Here is a 23,256-nt window from a genome sequence, read left to right on the forward strand (position 1 = left end):
AAGGGCCAGCGTCTTGCTCAGCCTGGACCTTGGGCCTACACTGGGGGATGCACTATGGGCTTCAGAAACAAAGGGCCCTGGATGAGGGTACAAGATAGAACAGCCTTCTATGGATTCTCCGCTCTAGGGACCATTGGGTAGAAGAGACGGAATTCACACTGGGGATGTGTGTGTGTGTGAGAGAGAGCAAGCAGGGACAGAAGGAGATACCATTCTGCAGATCTTGCTGCACTTTCTCCAAGCTCCAGAGAGCACCAGGCTGGCAGGGCCACCCGGAGAGAGGACCACAGCCAGGAGTGGAAACATGTAAGAGCCAGACACTAGAGAGCATCAAGGACCCCAGGCAGAGGGCCAGCTCGGGGTCTGCCCGGCTGCCGGCTCCTCTCTGGTACCTAAAACCCCCCACACTTCTGCTCAGCTGCCCTCCATGGGGAGAAGAGTTCCTCTGTCCCCAGATCCCACCCCCACTGTGGGAAAGTCCTCTGGGGGAGCAGATACAGAGAAGGTGACAGCACAGCGCAGCCAGAAGAAAACTCCAGAAGGCAGACGCCAGGGCAAGTCACTGTCCTCGCTGGGCTTCCACCCTTTGAGGTTTGCGAAGCAGCTCTGAGAGCCCTTCACTCCTAACATCCAATCTCTCATGCAGGGTCACCACCTGGCTGCAGTCTCTGAGTCAGTGAAGACAGTCCCTAAGGTTTCCCCCAGGATCCACCTGTGGAGGAGGAGGGGGACAGAGTTAAATAACCTCGCCTCTCTCTCCAGGGGTGTCTGGGATGCACAGCTTTCCTCTCCCCCCCTCCCCAGCTCAGCTCCCCGTCTCTGCCCTCACTCAGAGACTCCCTTATATCCCCATGGGTTGCTGTCATTCCCAAGGGCCACCACAGAGCCCCTCCAAGCTAGCAGAGCCGAGGAAGGACAGACCACCTACACCAGCCTCCAGCCAAGCTGAGGGCAGAGATGCAGCCTTATTCCCTCGGCACTTCCAGTAGTAGCAGTAGTCTTTAAAAGACTAAAGCAGAATCAGAGGGACTTCCCTGGCAGTCCAGTGCTTAAGACTCTACACTTCCACTGCAGTGGGTGGGAGTTCAATCCTTGGTGGGGCAACTAAGATCCCGCATGCCAAAAAATTTAAAAACAAAAAAACAAAAACAAAAGCACTTCCCTTTCAGTTTCTGAGAGAAGAAACAGGGGTGTAGGGATGGTGATGGATGGGTCCCTCTCCTGGGAAGGCCCTCTGTGCTGTCCTGCCCAGAGTGACTTAGTCAGTAGACCTAAGTGGATGGTCATGGGGGACAGGCCTGGAGGATCCCCCAGCCAGACAGCTCCCCCCACCCCAGGATTCAAAACACCTAACATGTAGGTAAAGTTCCTCATACACATCATCTTCCATAGAGACCATGCATTAACCCACCTGTAATCAAACCGAGTGTAAGATGAGACCCCAGACAGTGAGCCTGCAGCCCCAAGCTGGGACTGAAAGAAACGAGGCAATGGTTCAGCAAAGCACTGGAGGGAAGCAGGAGTAGAAAATGGAGTCAGAGTCACCAGGCATTTAGAGGACTGTGGCAGACATGAGACCCCGGCTTTGAACTTTTCCATGCCCGCGGTGACTCTCTCAGAGTCTTAAGGAGGGTCCACGGCCCCCTGAGTGGGCATCTCCTGGGTTAGCCAGCCCCCAGGGGCTGGGGAGGAAGGCTGGCAGTGCCCAGAGGGACCTGGGGACCAGACCAGAGCCTGGTCAACTGACAGGTGGCACAGCCCCACCGGCCGAGTTGCCCGTTGCTCTAGCATGAAATTGAGCTGGTGACCGTCTGTGGAGCGGCCCCTCGGCCCCGCCGGCAGCCGCTGAAGCATGTTCAGTGTAATTAGGAGCTGCCCAAGGGTGACGTGCACACCGCAGCCCCAATCAGGAGGGGCGGCTTAATGGAGGGGAGTGGGGCATGGAGGGGCCACGCTAGGCCGGCCTGAGGGCACTTGGAGGTCAGGTGTCCACAAGGAAGGGAAGAGGGAGTGGGCTTCCCAACCAGGATGGGTACCAGCAAGGGATGCCCAAGGGGCCTGGATGCCTCTGCCGGGCCCCATCCCTGCTCAGGTCTCTTCTCAGGACTCTGAAGGCCTGCTGCTCTTTCTCTCTGGCGGTTCTGAGGTTCGTGTTAGTGTGAGTCACTCAGTTGTGACCAACTCTACAACCCTGTGGACTACAGCCCACCAGGCTACTCTGTCTATGGGATTTCCCAGTCAAGAATGCTGGAGTGGGTTGCCATTTCTCCCTCCAGGGGACCTTCCCAACCCAGGGATCAGACCTGAGGCTCCTGCATTGCAGGCAGATTCTTTACCACTGAGCCACTAGGGAAGCCCTACTGAGGTTATATAGACCATCAACAATTGCATATATCTGGAAATTCCCAGTGGTTAGGACTCTGCACTTCCACTGCAGGAGGCCCAGGTTCGATCCCTAGTCAGGGAATTAAGATCTCACAATGCCTGAGGCATAGCCAAAAAATGTTGTATGTATTTAAGGTGCACAATCCAATATGCATAAGTTCCGTGAAATATTCACCATGAGTCAGTCAACACATCTATCACGTCACACCTCTACCATTACCCATTTTTGTTTGTTTGTTTGATTTCTTTTTTGTGCTGAGCACACCTAAGGTCTGCACATCTAAAGTCTTAGCAAATTTCAAGCACACAGTACAACACGTCAACGACAGTCACATGGCTGTAGCCAGCTCTCCAGGACTTATTACTCATCTTGCAAGAATGAAACTTCACAGAGCGTGCCTACTGGTGATCCCACCAGCCCACCCCACTCAGACTGCGTCTTCATTGCCCTACACAGCCAGGCTTGTTCTCGCTGCCCCCACAGCCATGCCCACACTGAGCCCCATTGACTGGACTCCAGACCCCACCCCTCCTTGGGAATTCCAGCCCCAACTCCTTCCTGAAACATCCCTTATGCCCCACCATCCATGCCCTCACTATTCCCTCCCTCCTCTGCTTCCCCTGATATTCTGCAGATATTTCCCAGATCCTCTTTTAAACTCTTTCTTCTAGGATGTGAGTGTGTGCACAAGTATATATAAGTGTGTGTGAGAGAGAGTGTGTGTGTGAGTGTGTGTGCGGGGGGGGGGGGGGTTTCTTTCCTAAGCAAAGAATCTACTATAGCAGATGGTATGATGGCACGAGGGAAGTTCAGCAGAGACAAAGGCTGAGTGGTGAGCCCTGTGATGTGTCTCCACAGTGCCATCCACGTGGTCCCCTCCTGTGGCACTGACCACACCCCATGTCTGGTGCTTGCTGAACTGTCTGACCCTCAACAATACCACCAAGGACCACAAAACACAGGACTCTGTCAGCCTCATTCACCAATGTCTCCTTAGCATCTCATATAAGATCTCGACCAAAATGTGTGCATCCCACGCACTGGATGGATGGACAGATGGATAAACAAATGAACATCATGGGTTGTGGAGTCAGAGGTAGGTTTGAAATCTTATTCCACCACTAACCAGCTGTGTGGCCCTGATTGTGTGGCCTAACACCTCTGGGCTAGCTTTCTATGTAAAACAAGGATCACAGCATCTCATTGTGTGAGAATTCAATGAAATAGGTAGAGTCTGCTAGCTAGTCTACAGTACCTGGTCATCAGTAGATGGCAAGTGAATGTTAACCATCTCATTTCTCTGGCACCCCTGTGGTATGTAGTACAATCCTGTGACAGAACAGGTGTCTGATACTTGCAAGGTGATGTCCAGTGAATGAATCATGGAAAATTAACTCCCACCAGCTCTTTCTGCCTCTAGGGTCCTGACCCAAAGGGAGGAGATTGTGTGCCCCGCCCCTGGTCCCCTGTCTGTAACCTCCCACCCTGGCCCTGACATTAGATTCTTCTCTCAGCCCTCCACCTTCCCCAGCTCCATATCCCCAGTGCCCAGCTATAACCCCTCACCTGGACAGACGTGCAGGTGGTGATGACACTGGTCCCCAGGCTGGTGCTGTCACTGAGGTCATCTGGCAATGAAGGCGTTTTCTCTACCCGAGGGGCCTGTGTGGCCTGGAACGGGGGGTTTTTAGGGGACAGGTTCACATCTGTGCCATTGCCAAAGGCCTGGATGGCGTTCCCTGTGGGGAAAGAGAGCAGGAAGACACAGAGAAATCAGGGGCCCCCCGTCACTCTGCCCCTCAGCTGAAGGTATCCCAACAGCTACCTTCCCTGTGATGGCCCGGAGCTGGGGGCAGGGTGGAACTTGTCTGAACTAGCTTGGCTGAAGCTCCCTTTCAGATACCTAGCAAGGTCTCACACCCAGAGAAGAAAAGAGCAGGAGGGAAGCTGGAATAGAAGGAGATGTGCTGGATGAGGAATGAAGAGGAACAGAGGAGGAGAAGTGGGGGCACGGGGAGCCGGGAGGGGAGCAGCAGCCCTGCCCAGGGCACCAGCTGTCTTCCGGGCACCAGCTGTCTTCCGGGCATCAGCTGTCTTCCCTGCAGCATCCGTGCTGCGGGCCACGCCCCCACGGCACGCCAATGGCCCAGCGCAGCCCCGCCCCAGGAGGCCTCACGCACCCCAAGTCAGTCGGTTACACCGGTCACCCGGGACTAGCGAATGAGGCCTCTAGGACAGACTTGTGTCCGCAGCACCCAGCCAAATACACAAGACCTACAGGACGCTCCACCCCCAAGCCCCAGAGGCACCGCAAGTTCATCAGGCACCACTCCCTCCACTGCAACACTGCCTCCCCCTCCCCATTTCCAGTACTGAAGGTTTGCCGTCTCTTCTCCACTAAGTCACCCAGGGCCGAAATCTCGGTCACCCAGGACACTTCCCTAACCACCCTCTTGCTGGCCACGGGCTGACCTCTGACAGGTCACTCCACCCTCTCTCCTTCCCATCCCACCCCCAACACTGCTCTGGATCAATGGGCACCGTCCTCCGCCCAGAGCACCTGCTGCATCCTCTAGTGGACTCGGTTTGGGGTCACCTGTGAGAACCATACCCCTACCCTCACACCCCCAACACGAGAAGCAGAGAGTGAGCCTTCCGAAATCAGATCTGACCACGGCACCACCTGCCAACACCCCTTCACCAACACACATACCACCTCTGCCACCTGCAGAACCCTAAGATCCAAATGCCTTCAAGTATGCCTGCCCTCCTCCATGAGGAGGACTCTCTCCACCTGTCCAGGTAACCCCAGGCATCCTCACGCTCTGTGGCAAGGCTAAGTGGTCCACAGGTTCCCAAAACCCACCTCTGCCTAGAGCAGACCAGCGGGCCCTTGCTGCCACTTCAGCTGACCAGTGCCCAGCAACCCCCGCTGTGGGTCAGCTTCCAAGAAGCCTTCAGGGACCCTTACCTCCAGGATGTCTTGGGCATCCCCATCCTGTGCTCCGGCAGAACCCTCTGCAGACCTTCACCCTAGCACAGCGCCCCCTGTACTGTGATGGCCATGATGCTCTAATGGTGCCCCCCCTTCAGAGGGTCAGCTGCTTAATGACAAGCCCTGTGACTTCCATCTCTAAACTCCTGGTGCTGTCAGAAAGGCAGGATGGACAGATGGACAGAAGGAAGAAAAGAGGAAGGGAAAGGGGGAGGAGATCTTCCAGTGGGTGGGTTGTCAAGGGTGTCAGACTAGAAAGACCAGGCAGATGTAGCTTGTGGCTGACTTCTCTCTCTGGCCTTCAGATAAGCAGCAGTTTGACGACTTAAGACTCCAATTCCCAGGGGAAATCAATCCTTAAAGGGAGAAGTGAATGAAGCTGAGACCCTCATCGCAGGGCAGTCCCCAAAGAAACCTGGCGAAACCATTAGGATAACAGACCGGAAACCTTCAGCCTTAATGTGACAAAGGTTGAGGCCTCCAGGGGCCCCAAGACAGCTCCAGGGAGCATCTCCAGGAGTGCAAAACCCATGGTCTGCGTAGTCAACCCCCCTACTGGAGAAGCCCCACAGGGGCCACCAGCCACTGCAGAGGGAAGGAGGGCAGGACACGGCACAGTTCCAGGGCCCCTGGGACAGGAGGGGCGGGAGGGCTCCTGACGGGGCAGATGCGGGCGTACTCACGGAGGCATGGGTTCTCTGTGAAATCCTTCAGGAACTTCTCACACTCTTCCTCCATGTTTCCACTCCCTCGACAGCTGCACCAGGGGGACACCACGATGCCCGTGGGGTTGGAGTCCACATAGTTGGGTGTTACATCGAACCCTGGGCAGGGAGACAGGGAGGCCGAGGAGAGAGGAACGGTGAGGCTTCCCTCCTGGCCCCCAGACCCCAGGCGCATCATAGAGGAGGCTTGGGACCCATCCCCCACCCCCACCACCTGACCCCTAAACACATATACATCACAGCTCACAATCCAAACCACGAGGGTCGGCAGGGGGGTCATGGCATAGAGGACAGCAGAGGAGATACCCAGGAGCCCCCACCCAGAGCACGGGCCCTGGCTTTCTCCTACACCAATAGTTAGGGAGACTAAGGCTCTCTCCTGGGTTTATATATATCCCAGTGCCAGCATTGACCAGCGGGGTGAACATGTGCAAGTCACACAGTTTCCCCAAGCCTCAGTTTTCCCATCTGTAAAGTGGAGCCCCAACCCCCACTCAGAAAGCGCTGTTTTGAGATTTATATAAGACAGTTCACATAAACTCCTCAGTGCAGAGCCTAGAATGTCACACAATGAATATCATCCTTCTTATATCAGAAGCTTCCTAAGATCCTTGGGGCTCCTCCCCTGTGATAAAACCCCAGCTCCCATCACAGCTCTTATCTGAAACCAGGCAGAGGAGGAACTGGACTTCAGTCCCTACCTGGGCCAGGGGAAGCCGGGAGCCACTGGGATCCCGGGCTGGGGTGGCTTACCGATCATGCCAGCGTAGGAGCCCAGACATGCCTGGTAATTGTCGGTGGGGCAGCTGGTGAGCGTCTGGTAGGAGGCACGGCAGTTGGCATGGAAGTCCGCCAGCCGGGACCTGGGGTCAGGAGAAGAAAGCAGGTTAACTTGGCTGACCTCCCGTCTCCTCCAGGGCACAGCAGCTCCTTCAGAGCCTCCCAGGGCAGTAGGAAGCCAGGAAGGACAGAGAGGAGGAAGAGGGGGGGAAACAAGTTCTGGGGGGTTTCAGGCTAGGAACTCCTTGAGGACAGGACTTCCTGGAAATTGAGGCATCCAGTTTTGTTGCTGTTCAATCACTCAGTTGTGTCCAAATCTTTGTGACCCCATGGACTGCAGCACTCGAGGCTTCCCAGTCCTTCCCTATCTCCCAGAAGTTGCTCAAACTCATCTCGATGGAGTCAGTGATGCCATCCAACCATCTCGTCCTCTGTCACCCCTTCTCCTCCTGCCAGTCACCCAGTTTAGGCAAAGCCCATTCTGAACGGATATCTCACTTGGAGGAACACAGAGAGAACCCGGGTGGGTTTGCTGACAATGTCTGGAACTCAGACATGAAGGCCGGGCTCTGCTTCCTGCTTGGTCACACTCCTGGTGACCTTTCCCAAGTCCTTCAACACATTGCTATTGCCACCCTGCAATCCCTACCCGGGGACTTCCCTGGGGGGTCGGTGGTCAAGAGTCCACCTTGCAATACAGAGGATGTGGGTTCGACCCCTGGTCCAGGAGCTAAGATCTTACAACGCCATGGAGCAACCACACCCGCAAGCCACAGGGAGAGAGAGCCACAACTCAGGACCTCCATGATGCAACAAAGATCCGAAGCAGACAAAAAAATAAATAACCCCTGCCCAGCTAACTCATAGGGCTTCCCTGGAGGCTCAGATAGTAAAGAATCTGCCTGTAATGCAGGAGATCCAGGTTTGATTCCTGGGTCGGGAAGATCCCCTAGAGAAGGAAATAGCAACCCACTCCAGTATTCATGCCTGGAGAATCCCATGGACAGAGGGGCCTGGTGGGCTATAGTCCACAGGATCTCTAAGAGTCAGACACGACTGAGCAACTAACACTTTCAGTCACCTCACAGGATCCTTCTAGGGGTTAGTGGGACCAACTCCCAGGGAGGTTAAAAAAAAAGAGTCCCCGTAGGATGAGACATCCCTCGGGCATTCCTGACCCTTCTCTTCTACATCAAATCAGAGCAGAGTCTCCAGGGCTGTCCCTCCACTAGCTCCCCAACCCCAAAAGACACAACCAGCATTTTCTTCCCCTGGTGACGTAACCTGTCATCACCTGCTCCTCTCTGTCAGCATGGATAAAGCTGCTTTGTGCCCACCTGCACACAGCTCTGTGTTCCCAGCACAACCGTGAGCTGCCGGAAGGCAGCCGCTGTCTGAGCCTGTCTGTCCCCAGCCCCTAGCACCTTGTGTGGAGTTCACAGGAGGCCTAGGGCACCCAAGTCTAACCTGCACAGGTATTTCTATTTCTTCTTCCTCCTGCCCTAGTGCCCCGGCCCAGGGCTGTTGCAATCAGCCTGGGCTGGGACCACTGCCTGCCTCCCTACTACTCAGGCTGTAATGTATGAGAACGCTACAGTAGCCACAGGAAGGACCATCTGCCACCCTGCCCATGCTCTGTCCACACTGCAATGTTTCTCACAAAGCCACCTCAAAGATCACCCCCAATTCAACTCCTCTGCTCCTCCACTGGAACTCTGTCCACATCAGGAAGGAGCAAAGAGAGAGAAAAATAAGAAGTTGAGAGAGACCAGGAACAGGACAACCTAAAAGGAACACCCTCAATGGAAAAGTCCACTTAGGTCCTCCCACGGGACAAATCCTGATTTGCCAGGAGGCACCACAGTCCCAGGAAAAGGGGTATAGGAGAAGGAAAAAGCAGCTCTCCAGAGCAATTTGACCCCAAAGAAGCCTCATGTGTCCCTGGACACCTGCAGCCTGCAGAGACAGCAAGGGGCCAGAGCTGGAAGGTGAGCTCCAAGCTGACAGTCAGGGGGCGGGGTCTCGCTTCAGCTCCGCCCCTAACTCATTGCAAGACCTCAGATGAGTCCTTGCTTCTTGAGGACTCATTCTCCTTATTTATCAAGAAACAGAAACTGTTTTCACAGCCGGGGAAGATGACAGCGTTCTGGAGATGGATGGTGGTGTGGTTGCACCACAATGGGAGTGCACCAAATGCCACGGAGCTGTGCACTCAAATATGGTGAAAATGGCCGATTTTATGTTGTGTATAACTGACCACAATCAAAATGGGACTTAAGCAGAGGTCCATTCACATCCACTTTTTATGACCGAGTCCTCACAAAAATTCTGAGATATGCCAAGGAGTTGTTAGCACCCATCCCCCTTTACAGAGGAAGAAGCTGAGCCTCAGCGGAGCTGAGTAACTTGCCCAGGACCCCAGAGCTTCTGAGAAGTGGAGCTAGAACTCCAGCCCAGAACTCCAACGACAAGGGCAGCCCCTTCGGGCAGGCCCCCCACCCCCATCCTGCTCCTCTACGAAAGTATCTTGTCCTCCGCAGGAAAAGAGAAGGAAATTTGCATTGTCTCCACCCTACCTCCTGCCCATAAATCACACCCTCTATCTGCTCACCCAGTCCCCCAAGCAGGGAAAAACAGCACTTCCAACCAAGCTCCCAGCCACTGCAGAAGAAGACTTGGTCTTGAATGGTCAGATCGGCCAGATCAGTCAGATCGGTCTGTCCTGCTGCGTGAGCCCAGCAAATGAATGAAGGTCAATGAGAGGTGGTCTCTGCCCACACCCCAAACCTCCAGAGACCCACCAGGGAACCAGGAAGGGACACAGACTTAGGCAAGGAGGATCTGGAGCCAACAAACCAAAATCTCTAAGCAGCTATCACAGGTTGAATTGTGTCAGCCAATGAGCCACGTGGCTTCCCTGGTGGCTCAGATGGCAAAGAATCTGCCTGCAACGTGGGAGACCTGAGTTTGATCCCTGGGTCGGGAAGATCCCCTGGAGGAAGGCATGGCAACCCACTCTAATATTCTTGCCTGTAGAATCCCCATGGACAGAGAAGCCTGGTAGGCTACAGTCCATGGGGTCATAACAAGTCGGACATGACTGAGAGACTAACACACACACACAAGGAGCCAGGTGCTCATCCCTGGTGCCTGTAAACCTGAGCTTATTCAGACATAAGCTCTTTGCAGATATAGCAAGATGAGGTCACAGTGGATTAGGGTGAGCCCTCAATCCAATGTCTGGTGTCCTTATAGCAGAAGAGAAGAGACAGAGACACACGGTGAGAATGCATGTGAAGATCCAGGCAGCATTTGGGCTGATGCACCTACAAGTCCAGGCTTCCCAGGTGGTGCCAGGGCTAAAGAATCTGGCTGTCAGTGCTGGAGATCCGGGTTTGATCCTTGGGTCAGGAAGATCCCCTGGCGGAGGAAAGGACAACCCACTCCAGTATTCTCACCTGGGAAAACCCATGGACAGAGGAGCTTGATGGGCTATGGTCCATGGGGACGCAAAGAGCCGAACACGACTAAGCTACTAAACATCCACACGCTCGTACAAGTCCAGGGACGCCAAGGAGTGCTGGCAACACCAGAAGCTAAGAGAAAGGCATCGAACAGATTCTCCCTTCAAGCCTGCACAGGGAGCACGGTCCTGCCAACACCTGGATTTTGGACTTCTGGCCTCCAGAACTGTGAAAAATCAGTTTCTGGGGTTTTTTAATTGCATTATAATTGCTTTACAGTGTTCTATTAGTTTCTGCTGTACAACAACGTGAATCAGTCATATGTATACATATATCGCCTCCCTCTTGGACCTTCCTCCCACCCACCCCCTTAGGTCATCACAGAGCACCGAGCTGAGCATCGTGTTCTACAAGCAGCTTCCCACAGCTGTCTCTTTTACACATGGTGATGTATCTGTGCCAATTCCAACCTCCCAATTCATCCTAGCCTCCCTCTCTCACCCCTCTCTCATCCACATGTCCATCCTCTACCTCTGCAGCTCTATCCTGACCTATACAAACAGGTTCCCCTGTACCATTTTTTCTAGATTCCACATGTATTTGTTAATACACGATATTTGTTTTTCTGACTTACTTCACCCTGTATGACAGACCCACATCTTTTCAGTTTCTGTTTTAAGCCACCCAGTCTGTGGCACTCTGTTAAGGCAGCCACAGGACACTAACACAGCACCTTCAAAGACTTCATTGTTTGCTGTGGCCGAAGGTCTCCCTCTAGAAGGAGCCAAGGGGATGTGGTCAGGCTCCAACAACAAGGAGCACTGCGGCTGGGCAGCAGGAAGCCACGGCTGAACTCCTGCAGTGTGCGGGGCTGTGAGATTACAAGCAGAGATGCTAGTTACCATCTCCTCCCCACCAAAGAGAAGTTAAAACAGGATCTCTTAACCAAACTACAGAAGTCCATGCTAATGCCATTTGATCACATGGAGAGCCCAACCCCCTCCTACATCTCCTCAAGGGCTCACTGTCAGTCCTGCCCCTGAAGCCCTTTCTGCCCCACCAGCCACATGGACTTCTCCCACCTCTGTACTCCAGCTACATATCCAGTCTAGACGAGGCAATTTCATACTTAATTGCATACAGACTTACTGATATGGCCCTGTTTGCTCCCCTAACTGGAACATACATTACCAGAGTGGAAGACTCTAACAACTTCTTCATCTACATCCTCCAAATGCCTTTGGACTAGTGGGAGATACCCATCCATCTTTTTTCCAAATACGTATTGAGGCCCTGCTATGTGACTGACAGATCAATGATGGGAATGGCACACATGTCAGTGAAATGTCAGAAAGGACATCCCAGCCGATGGGGTCAGGGCTGAGTGCCCACCAGGCCTGGGGCCAGGCCTCCACAGAGGTCAATGCAAACCCAGTGTCCTGAAGGAGCATGATGCCTGCTGCAGCAGACCTGAGAACCTAGCTCCAACCTCCCCATCCTACACGTGGGCCTCCCCTCCCTTCTGCAAGGGCGGGTCTCCAGTCACCGACACGGGAACATTGAGGTACTTGACAACCTCACGTCCACAATGGCCCTCAAAATATCACTGGACCCCAGGCTAGAGACAGCGGGAACATGTGAAAATGAGAAATTGATGCTCACAGTGACAGACAAGGTCATCCAGAGAGAGGGGGTAGGTGAAGGAAGGAAGCAGAAGGGGACACAGAAGAGGAAAGAGTTCCAATGCTCAGTGAGAAGGGGATGACAGATCCAGCTGCTGAGAGCGGAGGGAACAGCTGTCACACGGCCGCGCACAGCACACTGCTTGCCCTGTATGTGACCTTGGGCAGGCCTGTCGTGTCTCTGTGCTCAGTGTCCCCAGTTATTCAACAGGGTGGGCCGTGCCGGCCTAGCTCCCTCGTCTGGTCTGTTAGAGAGCTGGGCACACAGAGGAGGCACCGTCCTTACCTTTTTTCTCTTGTCCAGACATCTTGTCCCCAGCACCGTGCCTGCCACTAGCAAACAGGAAATAGCTTTTCCTGTGTCTGATGTAGAAGAAATACCTGTTCGCCTTGTTGTGGCAGGTCTGGGCCTCACACAAGGTGAGCGGATCAGGGGGCGATGACAGCTCCCACCGTCTCTCCACCCGGCTCCGGAGTCAGCCTGCTGGGCCCAGATGAGCGCTGGCCTCCCGGCCCCACTTCGCTGTCCATGCCGCACGGAGGACACGGGGGCGGCAGGGGGCCCTTGGCCAGATCCAGGGTGACCAACGAGGAAGGGCCACCTCGCCCCTCCCAGGCTGTGGCCTGTCCTTCACAGCAGCCCCACGGCTGTCTTCAGAGCACGAGGAGGGTAGAGCGAGGAGCAGACGGGAACGGTGGAGGGAAAGGCAGCGGCTAGGCAAAGGCGATGGCACCCCACTCCAGTACTCTTGCCTGGAAAATCCCATGAATGGAGGAGCCTGGTGGGCTGCAGTCCATGGGGTCGCGAAGAGTTGGACACGACTGAGTGACTTCACTTTCACTTTTCACTTTTCATGCATTGGAGAAGGAAATGGCAACCCACTCCAGTGTTCTTGCCTGGAGAACCCAAGGGACGGGGGAGCCTGGTGGGCTGCCGTCTATGGGGTCCTCTGGGGTCGCACAGAGGTGGACATGACTGAAGCGACTTAGCAGCAGCAGCAGCAGCAGCAGGCCTTCTGGCACTCTGTTTCTTCAGCCTCAGCATCCTTGGCAAACCAAAGTGACCATTTAGGAGGACGCCGTGTCCAAGTCTCCAGGAGGCCTTTGATCGTTCAGCTTCCCTCTGTCCCTCAAGACACAGCCAAATCCACATAGCCCACTCCCGTGTCCAAGCAGCCGGTTCCATCCATCAGCATCAGAGACCAGCGGCATCAATCTCCAAGCCCGCTACACTCTCAGCTGCAACCACAAGTGAGTCAACCCGGTCCCAGTAATACAGTCTCCAAGGCAAATGTTATCCTTTCATCACGTGCAGCGAGCCAGCTGGGGATCTTGGGCCAGCTTCCACTCGTCCCTACAGATGGTGTGAGTTCCCCAATCTCTTGGACTCTGTTCTCACTTCCAGGAATGAACTGTTCCTCGACCAGCCCCATTGCTTCCCAGATGTTTGCCTTGAAGAGGCCCCGTAGGATAGATGGTGTAAGAGAAAGCACAAGAGAAAGAGAAGACAGACAGACAAAGGGAAAAAACAGAGAGCCAGCAGAAGAACCATCAATGAACACGAGCCAAGTCCACTCTCAGTGAGATGGAGTAAAGACCGCCAAATGCGTTCAGGGCAGCAGGTGGATCTATCCGAAACACACAGACCTCTTTGGGTTGGCTTCATCAGCTGCTGTAGCCTATTCAATCACAGGAACGCAGCAGGAGAGCCAGAGAGACACTTGACCCCCGATTTCATTAAACAGTCGCCAGATTAAATGTAGGACATCCAATTAATTTGAATTTCAGATCAACAATAATTTTTTTTAGTATAAGTACATTCCATGCAATATCTGGGATATACTTATACCAGTTTCTTTCTTTTTTTTTTTTTTTTCAGTTTCTCCAGCATTCAAGTTTAACTGGGTAGCCTGTATCTTTGTTAGATTTAGCAACCCTATCTGATGGACTGATGTGCTCCTGCAAAGGGAAAAAGAGGCAAAGCTGGAAGTGCCACGGTCAACCCAGACAAGCCAAACCATCCAGACCTGGCCGGCGGGAGAGGGTGGACTCCCTATAGCTCAGTGGTTCTCAAAGTGTGGTCCACAGACCCACAGCACCAAGTGTAAAAGAGGGAATTTGTTAGAAATGCAAATTTTCCAGATCCCACCCCAGATATAATAGATATGAAATCCAAAGGCAGGGGCCAACATTCTGCACTTTACCCAGCCCTCCAGGTGACTCTAATGCAGGAAAAGTTTAGGGATGCAACAAATGATACAGGCTTCAGAGCTGGGCTTGCGGGGACCCTTCAGGCCCACTCCCTGGTCTCAGCTTTAAATATGCACATGTTATAACCCAGTCAATGGAAAAAAATAATGCTTCAGGCTGTAGCCCAAGAAGGTTCACAGTTAGATGGCTAGGAGTATGCACGTTTGCACACACACACAAACACACACACACACACCTATCCCCTTACAGAACAGTCACACTTGGGTACACTTCCCAAGAGGTGCTAATGGTAAAGAACCTGCCTGCCAATGCAGGTAACGCAAAAGACATGGGTTCAAACCCTGGGTCAGGAAGATCCCCTGGAAGCGAAAATGGCAACTAAGTCCAGTATTCTTGCCTGGAGAATCCCCACGGACAGAGAAGCCTGGTGGGCTAAGGGGTCGCAAAAGAGTTGGACATGACTGAGTACACACACACATCTCAATTCTTTGCTTTGACCTTGTCAAGAAAGCACAGGTACCTGTTATGAATGAATCTCTCCCTTGGTCCAGGTTACAAACACCTTCTCTTGCACAAAGGCTTTCTCCAATCTGTCTGGCCTAGAATAATACTATGGTAAATTGCACCTCAGAACCTCAAAGCATTCCAATGCTGGCCAACACAAAGCTTTAGCGTCTGAAAGTGAAAGTGCTACTCATTCAGTCATGTCTGACTCTTTGCGACCCCACGGATCATAGCCTGCCAGGCTCCTCTGTCCATGGAATTCTCCAGGTAAGAATAATGGAGTGGATAGCCATTCTCTTCTCCAGGGGATCCTCCTGACCCAGGGATCAAACCTGGGTCTCCTGCATTGCAGGTGGATTCTTAACTTCTGAGCCACCTGAAGATCTTGTTAACTTGGCCAAAGTCCCATTTATCAGGTTAGACCTATTACATTGCTGCCACAGAAACCAATGGGTTTCTACTAGTTTAGAATCACAGGAGGAGGACAGGAAGCTAATATTTACTGAGGGCCTCCACTCTGTGCCAGTCAGGGGTGTCGCATTTGACTTTCTGAACAATCCCACAAAGTAGATATATTTCACAGCAAAGACAAAACAACTCCAAGAGGTAGGTCACATGGTCACCCTATAGCCAGCACAGCACGGCCAGGTGCCTACCAATGAGAACGAGGTCTTTCTGCAGCTTCGCAGCCATGACCCATCACTGCTAACGATGCTTCTGGGGGCAGCCACCAGCGCTGCCGCGTGCTAATGAGCAAGGCACTTGAATATTTCATGGAGGGGAAAAAGGATTCCCAAGAAATGCAAATTACTCACGATGGGCTTCAGAGCTGATTTAGGGGAACGTAGAGGAAATGGCTTTAATAGACCCAAGTGCTTCTGGAATGGCTTTCCGAGGTTCCCTCCAGCGATGCAGGGCATGGTTAAGCAGGCTCAATGTTACGTGACACTGAGAGAGAAAGAAATGGATTTCCCCCATGGGCCTGCTTTCTGACACCTCCGGGGTTCACTGTGGACAGCCTGAGCCCCGTTCCTTCCTGCCTTCTCTCGAAGGCTGCTGCCACTTGTCTCATGAAATTAAGAATCCACTTGGCTTCCTTCCCTCCTGCTTATTCTTTAAGTATACATGGATATTTACTCTTTCTGCCTAGAATAGCCACTCCCCTTAGGGAGAGCTATTCCTCCTCTGGCCAGGTAGTTCTTACAGGCTGTCAACCATGGTGTTCCACCATGGGGCTACAGGTGGACAGGTGACCCAGGCTGCCCCTACTGCACAGGTCTCTCTTCCTGGCCACACTGACCATCGAGGATAAGGAAGCAACACAAGCTAGGCCAAGCAGAGCCCTGCCCTGAGGTTTTCCTATAGAGCAAGGAAGAACTTTCTTTTCTCCCTGGTGATTAAGGCACCAGGGATGTGAGCCCATAAAAACTGGGACCACAGATCTAGCCTCACGGTCACAATAAAGATAATATGCAGCTAGCCTGTCAAGAGAAGCAAAAGCTAGAGACAAGGAGAAACAGAGGGAGACCTATTTGTACTTGAGTCCTGGAACACACCCTTGCCCCTTCCACATTTTACTGAAAGTCAGTAGATTACTTTTCCATTTTTCTTAGGGTAGTTGGGTTTCTGTTGCTTAAAACAGAAAATTTTTTGACTATTACTTAGCCTCACTGTCTGATTTTATCTGATCTTCTTTGCCCAAGTTCAAAGCATCCACAAAAGGCACACACTGAAAGGGACACATATCAAAAACCAAACTCACAAAGGGTCTATCTAACCCATGCGAGATAGCCAGGATCACAAGAACACTTCAGTGCAAGTAACTTGGAAAACGGATGATGGTACTATTCATGAAGGAAGACAGACCTGGTCTTGGATTCTTCACTCAGCTTAACTACAGAGGAATGGCTCCAATGGGTAAGCCACAGAAAGCCACATTGCTACTGAAAATGACAAGGATGCTTTTGTTGCTGTTCAGTCGGTAAGTCATGTCCGACTCTTTGTGACCCCATGGACTGCAGCACACCAGGCTCCTCTGTACTTCACTATCCCCTGGAGTTTGCTCAAATTCATGTCCATTGAGTTGGTGATGCCGTCTAACCATCTCATCCTCTGCTGCCCCCTTTCTCCTTTTGCCTTCAATCTTTCCCAGAATCACAGTCTTTCCCAATGAGTCGGCTCTTTGCATCAGGTAGTCAAAGTACTGGAGCTTCAGCATCAGTCCTTCCAATGAATATTCAGTGTTGATTTCCTTTAGGATTGACTGGTTTCATCTCCCTGCTGTCCAAGGGACTCTCAAGCATGTAGATTATACCAATATATGAAAATTCAAACATGAAATCAAGTTAAGGGATAAAAAGCAGGAGATGATATACTTATGCACCCTAAGTAGAACAGAGGAAAATGCTGTGTGAACTGACACAATCCAGAAATAAATTTCAAAAGATGCTAATAGAATCCACTGTTCATTATGTGCTCTTTTAATAAAGTTGGTTTAAGATGGTCCTTATTTCTTTACATTTAATTGAATGAGGCCTCAGGAATCCTGGGTTATTATAAACAATGATTTCTTGAAGTCTTTGATTAGAGAAAATGTTACTGGACCCAGAAGCACCAGAAACTGACTCTCGATCACGAGAGAAAGAGGCTGAGAGAGCAAAGTTGCCATCTCAGAGTCCTGGCCCCTCACTCCAGGGAAGCCCTGAGTCCTAGGAGCTGGCAGGTGGGAGATGAGCCTGATGCCAGGCCAGGAAATGCAGATTGAACCCTTCTGGATGTGACTAAGACCTCAGGGCAGGCTGCTGCCAAAAGCAGGATTTGCTCTCCTCCCCCAGGAAGTCCTGAATTCTATGAGAACCCCACCTATACACAGAAGCAGGCCCAGCCCTGAGGTCCAATTTATGGCATCATGTCATACTGGCTGGGTCTGAACCCTGGTTCAGCTACTCGCTAGCTGTGTGGCCTTGACTCTGTCATTAAACCTCTTCTAGGCCTCCATTTCCTCATCTGCAGAAGGGAAGGGATCACAGTACTTACCTCCAAGTTTGGGAAGATCCCTTGGAGGGCATGGCAACCCACTCCAGTATTCTTGCCTGGAGAATTCCATGGATAGAGGAGCCTGTTCGGCTGTAGTCCATGAGGTTGCAAAGAGTTGGACACGACTGGGCAATTAACACTTTCACTTTCATTTATTTTCATGCTCAGAATGGGCTTCCCAGGTGGCACTAATGGTAAAGAACACATCTTCCAATGCAGGAGACACAAAAGATGCAGATTGAGTCCCTGGGTTGGGAATATCCCCTACAGAAGAGAATGGCTACCCACCCCAGCATTCTTGTCTGGAGAATCCCACAGACAGAGGAGCCTGGTGGGCTACAGTCCATGGGGTTGCAAAAGACTCAGATACAACTGAAGTGACTTAGCATGCATACACACACACACCCATGATGCTTCTCCATCCTCTCCCTTCAAGCCAAAGGAACAAAATATATCTGATCTATTAACAAGCATCTCCTTCATTTATACGGTCACACAAAGTGCTCCCACTAACATCACGAGGCTTTACCCTGAAGCTAGCATTATTACCGCTGCTCTACAGATAAGGAAATAAAGTCAGAGAGAGATTAATTAGCTCACTTAATATCACAGCAGCAAGGCAGAAGTTGCTGTTGTTGTTTAGTTGCTCAGTCGTGTCTGACTCTTTGTGACCCCACAGACTGTAGCCCACCAGGCTCCTCTGTCCATGGGATTCTCCAGGCAAGAATACTGCAGTGGGTTACCATTTCCTCCTTCAGGGGATCTTCCTGACTCAGTGATCGAACCTGGGTCTCCTGCATTGCAGGCAGATTCTTTACCACTGAGCCACTGGGGAAGTCCAAAACACTTAGCTTCAAATCTTAGTTCCAAAGCCAGTGGGTCTTCCCCTCCACTTCGCTGCCCCCACCCTAACCTGACCTTCTCTTTTCTCAACCCAGAGTTCCATCCCCTCATTCGGAAGCTACAGAAAGAGGGCAGCTTATTTGTCTTCTGGTATCATCTCAGGGAATCAGCCACCCCCCTTTCCCATCAATCCTGAAACTCACCCAGGATCCTCTCTCTCCTCCAGGTGAGCCATGAGAGCATCAGTAGCAAATGACCTAAAGGGGCTTCCCTAGCGGTGCAGTGGATAAGAATCCGCCTGCCAATGCAGGGAATATGTTAGAAGATTCCACCAAGCAACTAAGCTTGTGTACCGCAACTTCTGAGCCCTCAGGCCCAGAGCCCATGCTCTGCAACAAGAGAAGCCACCACAATCAGAAGCCCGTGTATTGTAACAAACTGTAGCTCCTGCTTGTAACAACTAGAGAAAGTCCCAGGCAAACTAATGAAGACCCAAGGCAGCCAAAAAGTAAATAATAATAAAAAGGAAAATAACCTGGAGGGGACTTCCCTTGTGGTCCAGTGGCTCAGACTCCATGCCCCCAATGCAGGCGGCCCAGGTTCAAACTCTGCTCTGGGAACCTGACCCCATATGCCACAACTAAGGGGTCTCCTGCCACAACTAAAGATCTTGCATGTCACACAGAATAGCAATGATCCTGCGTGCTGCAACTTAGACCCAGCAGAGCCAAATAAATAAAATATAAAAAAAGAAAGAAAGAAAAGAAAATGACCTGGAGATATCTGTGGTTGGAGCCACTGGACCCCAGGTGATCAGAAGCGATCAGTTAGAACCAGGCCACCATCAAAAGACTGGCACACCAACCAGAGTGGCCAACAGAAGCCTGCTTTAGGAGAGGACAGAGAAAGTCTGGATGGGGCAGAAGCTAACCTGAGCCCACAGGGATCTCCCACCTGGGGCCCAGAGATGGGAGCCAAGGCCACATCCTTCTTCTAGACACCATCATTGGATACAGTTCTTCCTGTTCTCTAAAAACACAGACAGACGGGCAGATGTCCTTTTATCCAGTTCCCGTCCCCACAATCCCTTCACCTGTGTTCCAAACCTATTATTACCTGGTAAGAGGAGAAAAGAATTAAACATATGCATCATTTGATTTTAATTGAAGGACTGTTCTATTTCATTGAACTGCTAAGTAAGCTGAACAAGAGATTGTGTTTACATAAGCAAACCCCGAGTCACTATAGACTTGCTGTCACATTAAGTCAATACTTATGAAGGCTCTCTATTTAATTATTCAGTGAGGATTGACTTATTATTGTGTTAAGAGTGTGGTTAGCCTTGAGCTAGGTAGCCAGTCAGCTGAAAGGTTTCTTTCGACTTTCTCTGAATGCTGATATGGTTCGTGCTGGTGGTAGGAGGTTGGCTTCTTCTCTCTTTCCCTCCCTATGGCCACCCTCTCTCCTGCTCCAGAGCAGAAAGCTCCAGGTTCGCCTCCCTCAAGTCCATTAAGTCGGGGGTAGCAGGTGATCCTGCAGTGGCCAGGGAGCAGGCAAGGTCCCAGTGGCCAGTGGTCAGGCCCTCGTGCAATCTTCCTAACCCCGGGAATTACTCCTAAGACCCTGACACGTTAGGGTTCATGAGCTAAGTTGAGGCTTCCCTGGTGGTTCAGTGGGTAAAGAATCTGCCAGCAATGCAGGAATCAGAGGAGATGTGGGTTTGATCCCCAGGTCAGGAAGATCCCCTGGAAGAAGCCATGGCAATCCACTCCAGTATGCTTGCCTGGAGAATCCCATGGACGAGGAGCCTGGCAGGCAACAGTCCATAGGGTCACAAAGAGTCGGACACAACTGAAGCAACTTATCAGGCATGTATGAGCTAAGTTGAACACTTTCAGCCTTCACCCTCCCATTTTAAGCTGAAGACCTCCCACTAAAAAGACCCAGATCCCTCCCCAGCTTCATGAATTCCAACATTTCCCCCTCCCTCCCACCTCCACAGAGTGTTTCTCGACCTTCGCCATCCATCCAAACCCTATGATTCCAGGGCATGTTTGTTACAGAGACTCCGATAGGTTCTGACATCAAACCATAGTTCCTGAAATGTGACATACAGACAAAAATCCAGCCTAAACTGCAGACCAGTGTGAGGGGCACAGTGATGGAAAGCAAAATGCCAGGCACCAAATTACCTGGGTTCAAGTCCCAGCTCTGCAAATCACAAAGGGTACAAGCTTGGGCGAATTTCCCCACAGTGAGCATCCTCATCCAGAAAAAAAGGTCTCGTGATTTCTCGGAAGAGTCACTGAGGTTCCCATACAGCACCAAGAAATGTGCCCAGCCTGCTGGTCTCAGCTTTTTGTGGAACTAACTCTGACTCATGACTGTGGCCCCACTCATGACCCCTGAGAGAGGACTTCCTAGGGTTCAAGAGCCCATCATTTTCCACCCTAACTCCCACCCATAATTGATGACCTCTCCAATTCACCTCTCCTCCTCTTCCTCTCCCTTGCCCAAACCCTCGCAGAGATAGCAAATGGCACATATTCCCCAACCACGATGGTTCACAGATCCTTATCCCATGGTCTCTTCCTGTTTGGAATGCCTTCCTCCAACCACATGCTCCTTAACTCCTCTTCTAGCTCACCCTTCAGAGAAGGCAATGGCAAGCCACTCCAGTACTCTTGCCTGGAAAATCCCATGGATGGGGGAGCCTGGGGGGCTTCCGTCTATGGGGTCACACAGAGTCGAACACGACTGAAGTGACTTAGCAGCAGCAGCAGCAGCAGCAGCTCACCCTTCCAAACCCAGTTCAGGAGGTGTGGGCTCTTCCAGAAAACCTTCCATAAGGCTTTGCCCCAACTCTGAACCTGTTTCACAAACTCCAATTATTACATTTGCACCGCCAATCATACCATAATTTGTAATTTTTGTATCTGTTTCTCACATTAAACTATGAATTCTTTCAGAACAGCAAACACTTTATTCATGTTTGAATCCTCAGTGCCTGGAGTAATGCTTGACACTGAATAGAGACTCAATAGCTATTGGATGGAAGGGAGAAAAGAGAAAGAGAGGAAAGAACGGATGGATGATGGATGAGTGGATGCATGGATGGATGAGTGGGTGGGGGATGGATGGATGAGTGGGTGGGGGATGGATGGATGAGTGAGAGAGTGTGTGGGTGGGGGATGGAAGGATGAATGAATGGGTGGGTGGGTGGATGGATGAGTAGGTGGGTGGATGAATGGATGAGCAAGTGAATGGATGGAAGGACAGATGGATGGTTGGATGGATGAGGTGGCAGATGAATGGATATTTGAGTGGATGGGTGGATGAGCAGATGAATGAATGGGGACTATATCTGAAGGCACAGATTTTCGTCTAAGCATGAAGAGTCAAGAACTCTGAAAACACCTCCCCTTGAAAAATAAAATTACAAACAGCTGGGAGCAGGGCAAATGCATCAGTTTCACATTAACTTTCACACGAAGATAGGTCAGCCCCCCAGAATGCCCTTGGGTGGGTCTGTCTCCCTCCGCTCCTCAGATTCTGCTCACTGGTTGTCAGGAGCTTGGAAAAGTATCTTTGCCATCTCTGGTAACAGCCATTCACTAAAGGAGGCCCCTGTGGTCTCCAGGAATTAACACATATCCTTAAGCATCGCTCTTAACACAAACAAGTGCCTTGGGGACCGACAGAGGAAAACTCAATGAGTCCCTGTGGAGAAAGGCTGGGTAAACTGTCCATTCTCACACAAGCAGAAGAGCAAAGGAAATCAGTGTCAGGGAAGAGTATGTGCATCAAAACGCCCACTGCCCACAAGCTATAAACCCTGGAAACATCACAGTATACCTGTTAGTGCCTCGATGATACAGAAGAGTGTGGCGATGAAATCACACACGCAAAAGCGAACAGTGAGATCATAAAAGCAAAAGTACTTCTGAAAGACAGAACTCACTCCGTACAAGTTTATTCTTTTTCTCTCTGGGAATGATGAAGACAGAGTAAGAGCAGGGGCCGGAACAGGGACAGAAGGCCGATGTGACAGAGGGAAAGTAGCCTGCACTCTGCAGCCCAGCCTGAGCAAGACGCAGAAAGCACCGGGAGTTCGGGTCTGCTCTCCCACAGGACTGGGAGAACACACCATCCCCCTTGGCACACAGAAGCCGCAGGGGGCCGTGGGCCCTCAGTCACTCCCCCACCACCACCAGCATCCTCTTTCCAAACCTTCTAGAGCCCACTGCATAGACAAGTATTTTTCCGATCAGGCAAATCTCTGGGCAGCTATGCCACCACTAGAAGTCTTTCTCATTATATAGACTAATGAGAACGCTGTGCTTCCCGGGAGGAATTCATCAAGGCAACATCTATTATAAACGACATTTTTCCTGAACTAACAAAGGATGTGAGGCTAGGGAAACTGGTTAAAAGGCAATGTTTAGCTGATTCCAGAAATCATTCAGAAATTAATGACCCACCCCCTCGCTGGCCAGCACTCCCCTCTGTGCTCCGCCTCCCACTTGGACTCCCAGCCCTAGCCACCCACCTCCCGCCACTGGAGCCAGGAGGCAGGGGAAGGAGAGAGGTGCCTGCTCCCAGGAATACACCGCCCGAGGAGGAGAGCCAA

At 51.7% G+C, this 23,256-nt stretch overlaps 1 protein-coding gene across 4 annotated transcripts in view; it reads right to left on the reverse strand.

Annotated features, from left to right (window-relative positions):
* GFRA2 (GDNF family receptor alpha 2) overlaps nucleotides 1–23,256 on the reverse strand; it is a 227,732-nt gene that overhangs the window by 8,881 nt on the left and 195,595 nt on the right. For all 4 annotated transcript variants that reach the window (XM_088838008.1, XM_088838007.1, XM_088838009.1 and 1 more), the window contains 3 exons: nucleotides 6,860–6,969; nucleotides 6,065–6,205; nucleotides 3,953–4,125 (listed from right to left, as the gene is read on the reverse strand). In XM_088838008.1, the coding sequence (XP_088694134.1) occupies nucleotides 3,953–4,125; nucleotides 6,065–6,205; nucleotides 6,860–6,969 (424 nt within the window). The remainder of the gene's footprint in view (nucleotides 1–3,952; nucleotides 4,126–6,064; nucleotides 6,206–6,859; nucleotides 6,970–23,256) is intronic.

Source organism: Moschus berezovskii, chromosome 7 (assembly GCF_049115385.1).
Source record: "Moschus berezovskii isolate FMDL1 chromosome 7, NW_MosBer_1.0, whole genome shotgun sequence".
NCBI lineage: Eukaryota > Metazoa > Chordata > Mammalia > Artiodactyla > Moschidae > Moschus > Moschus berezovskii.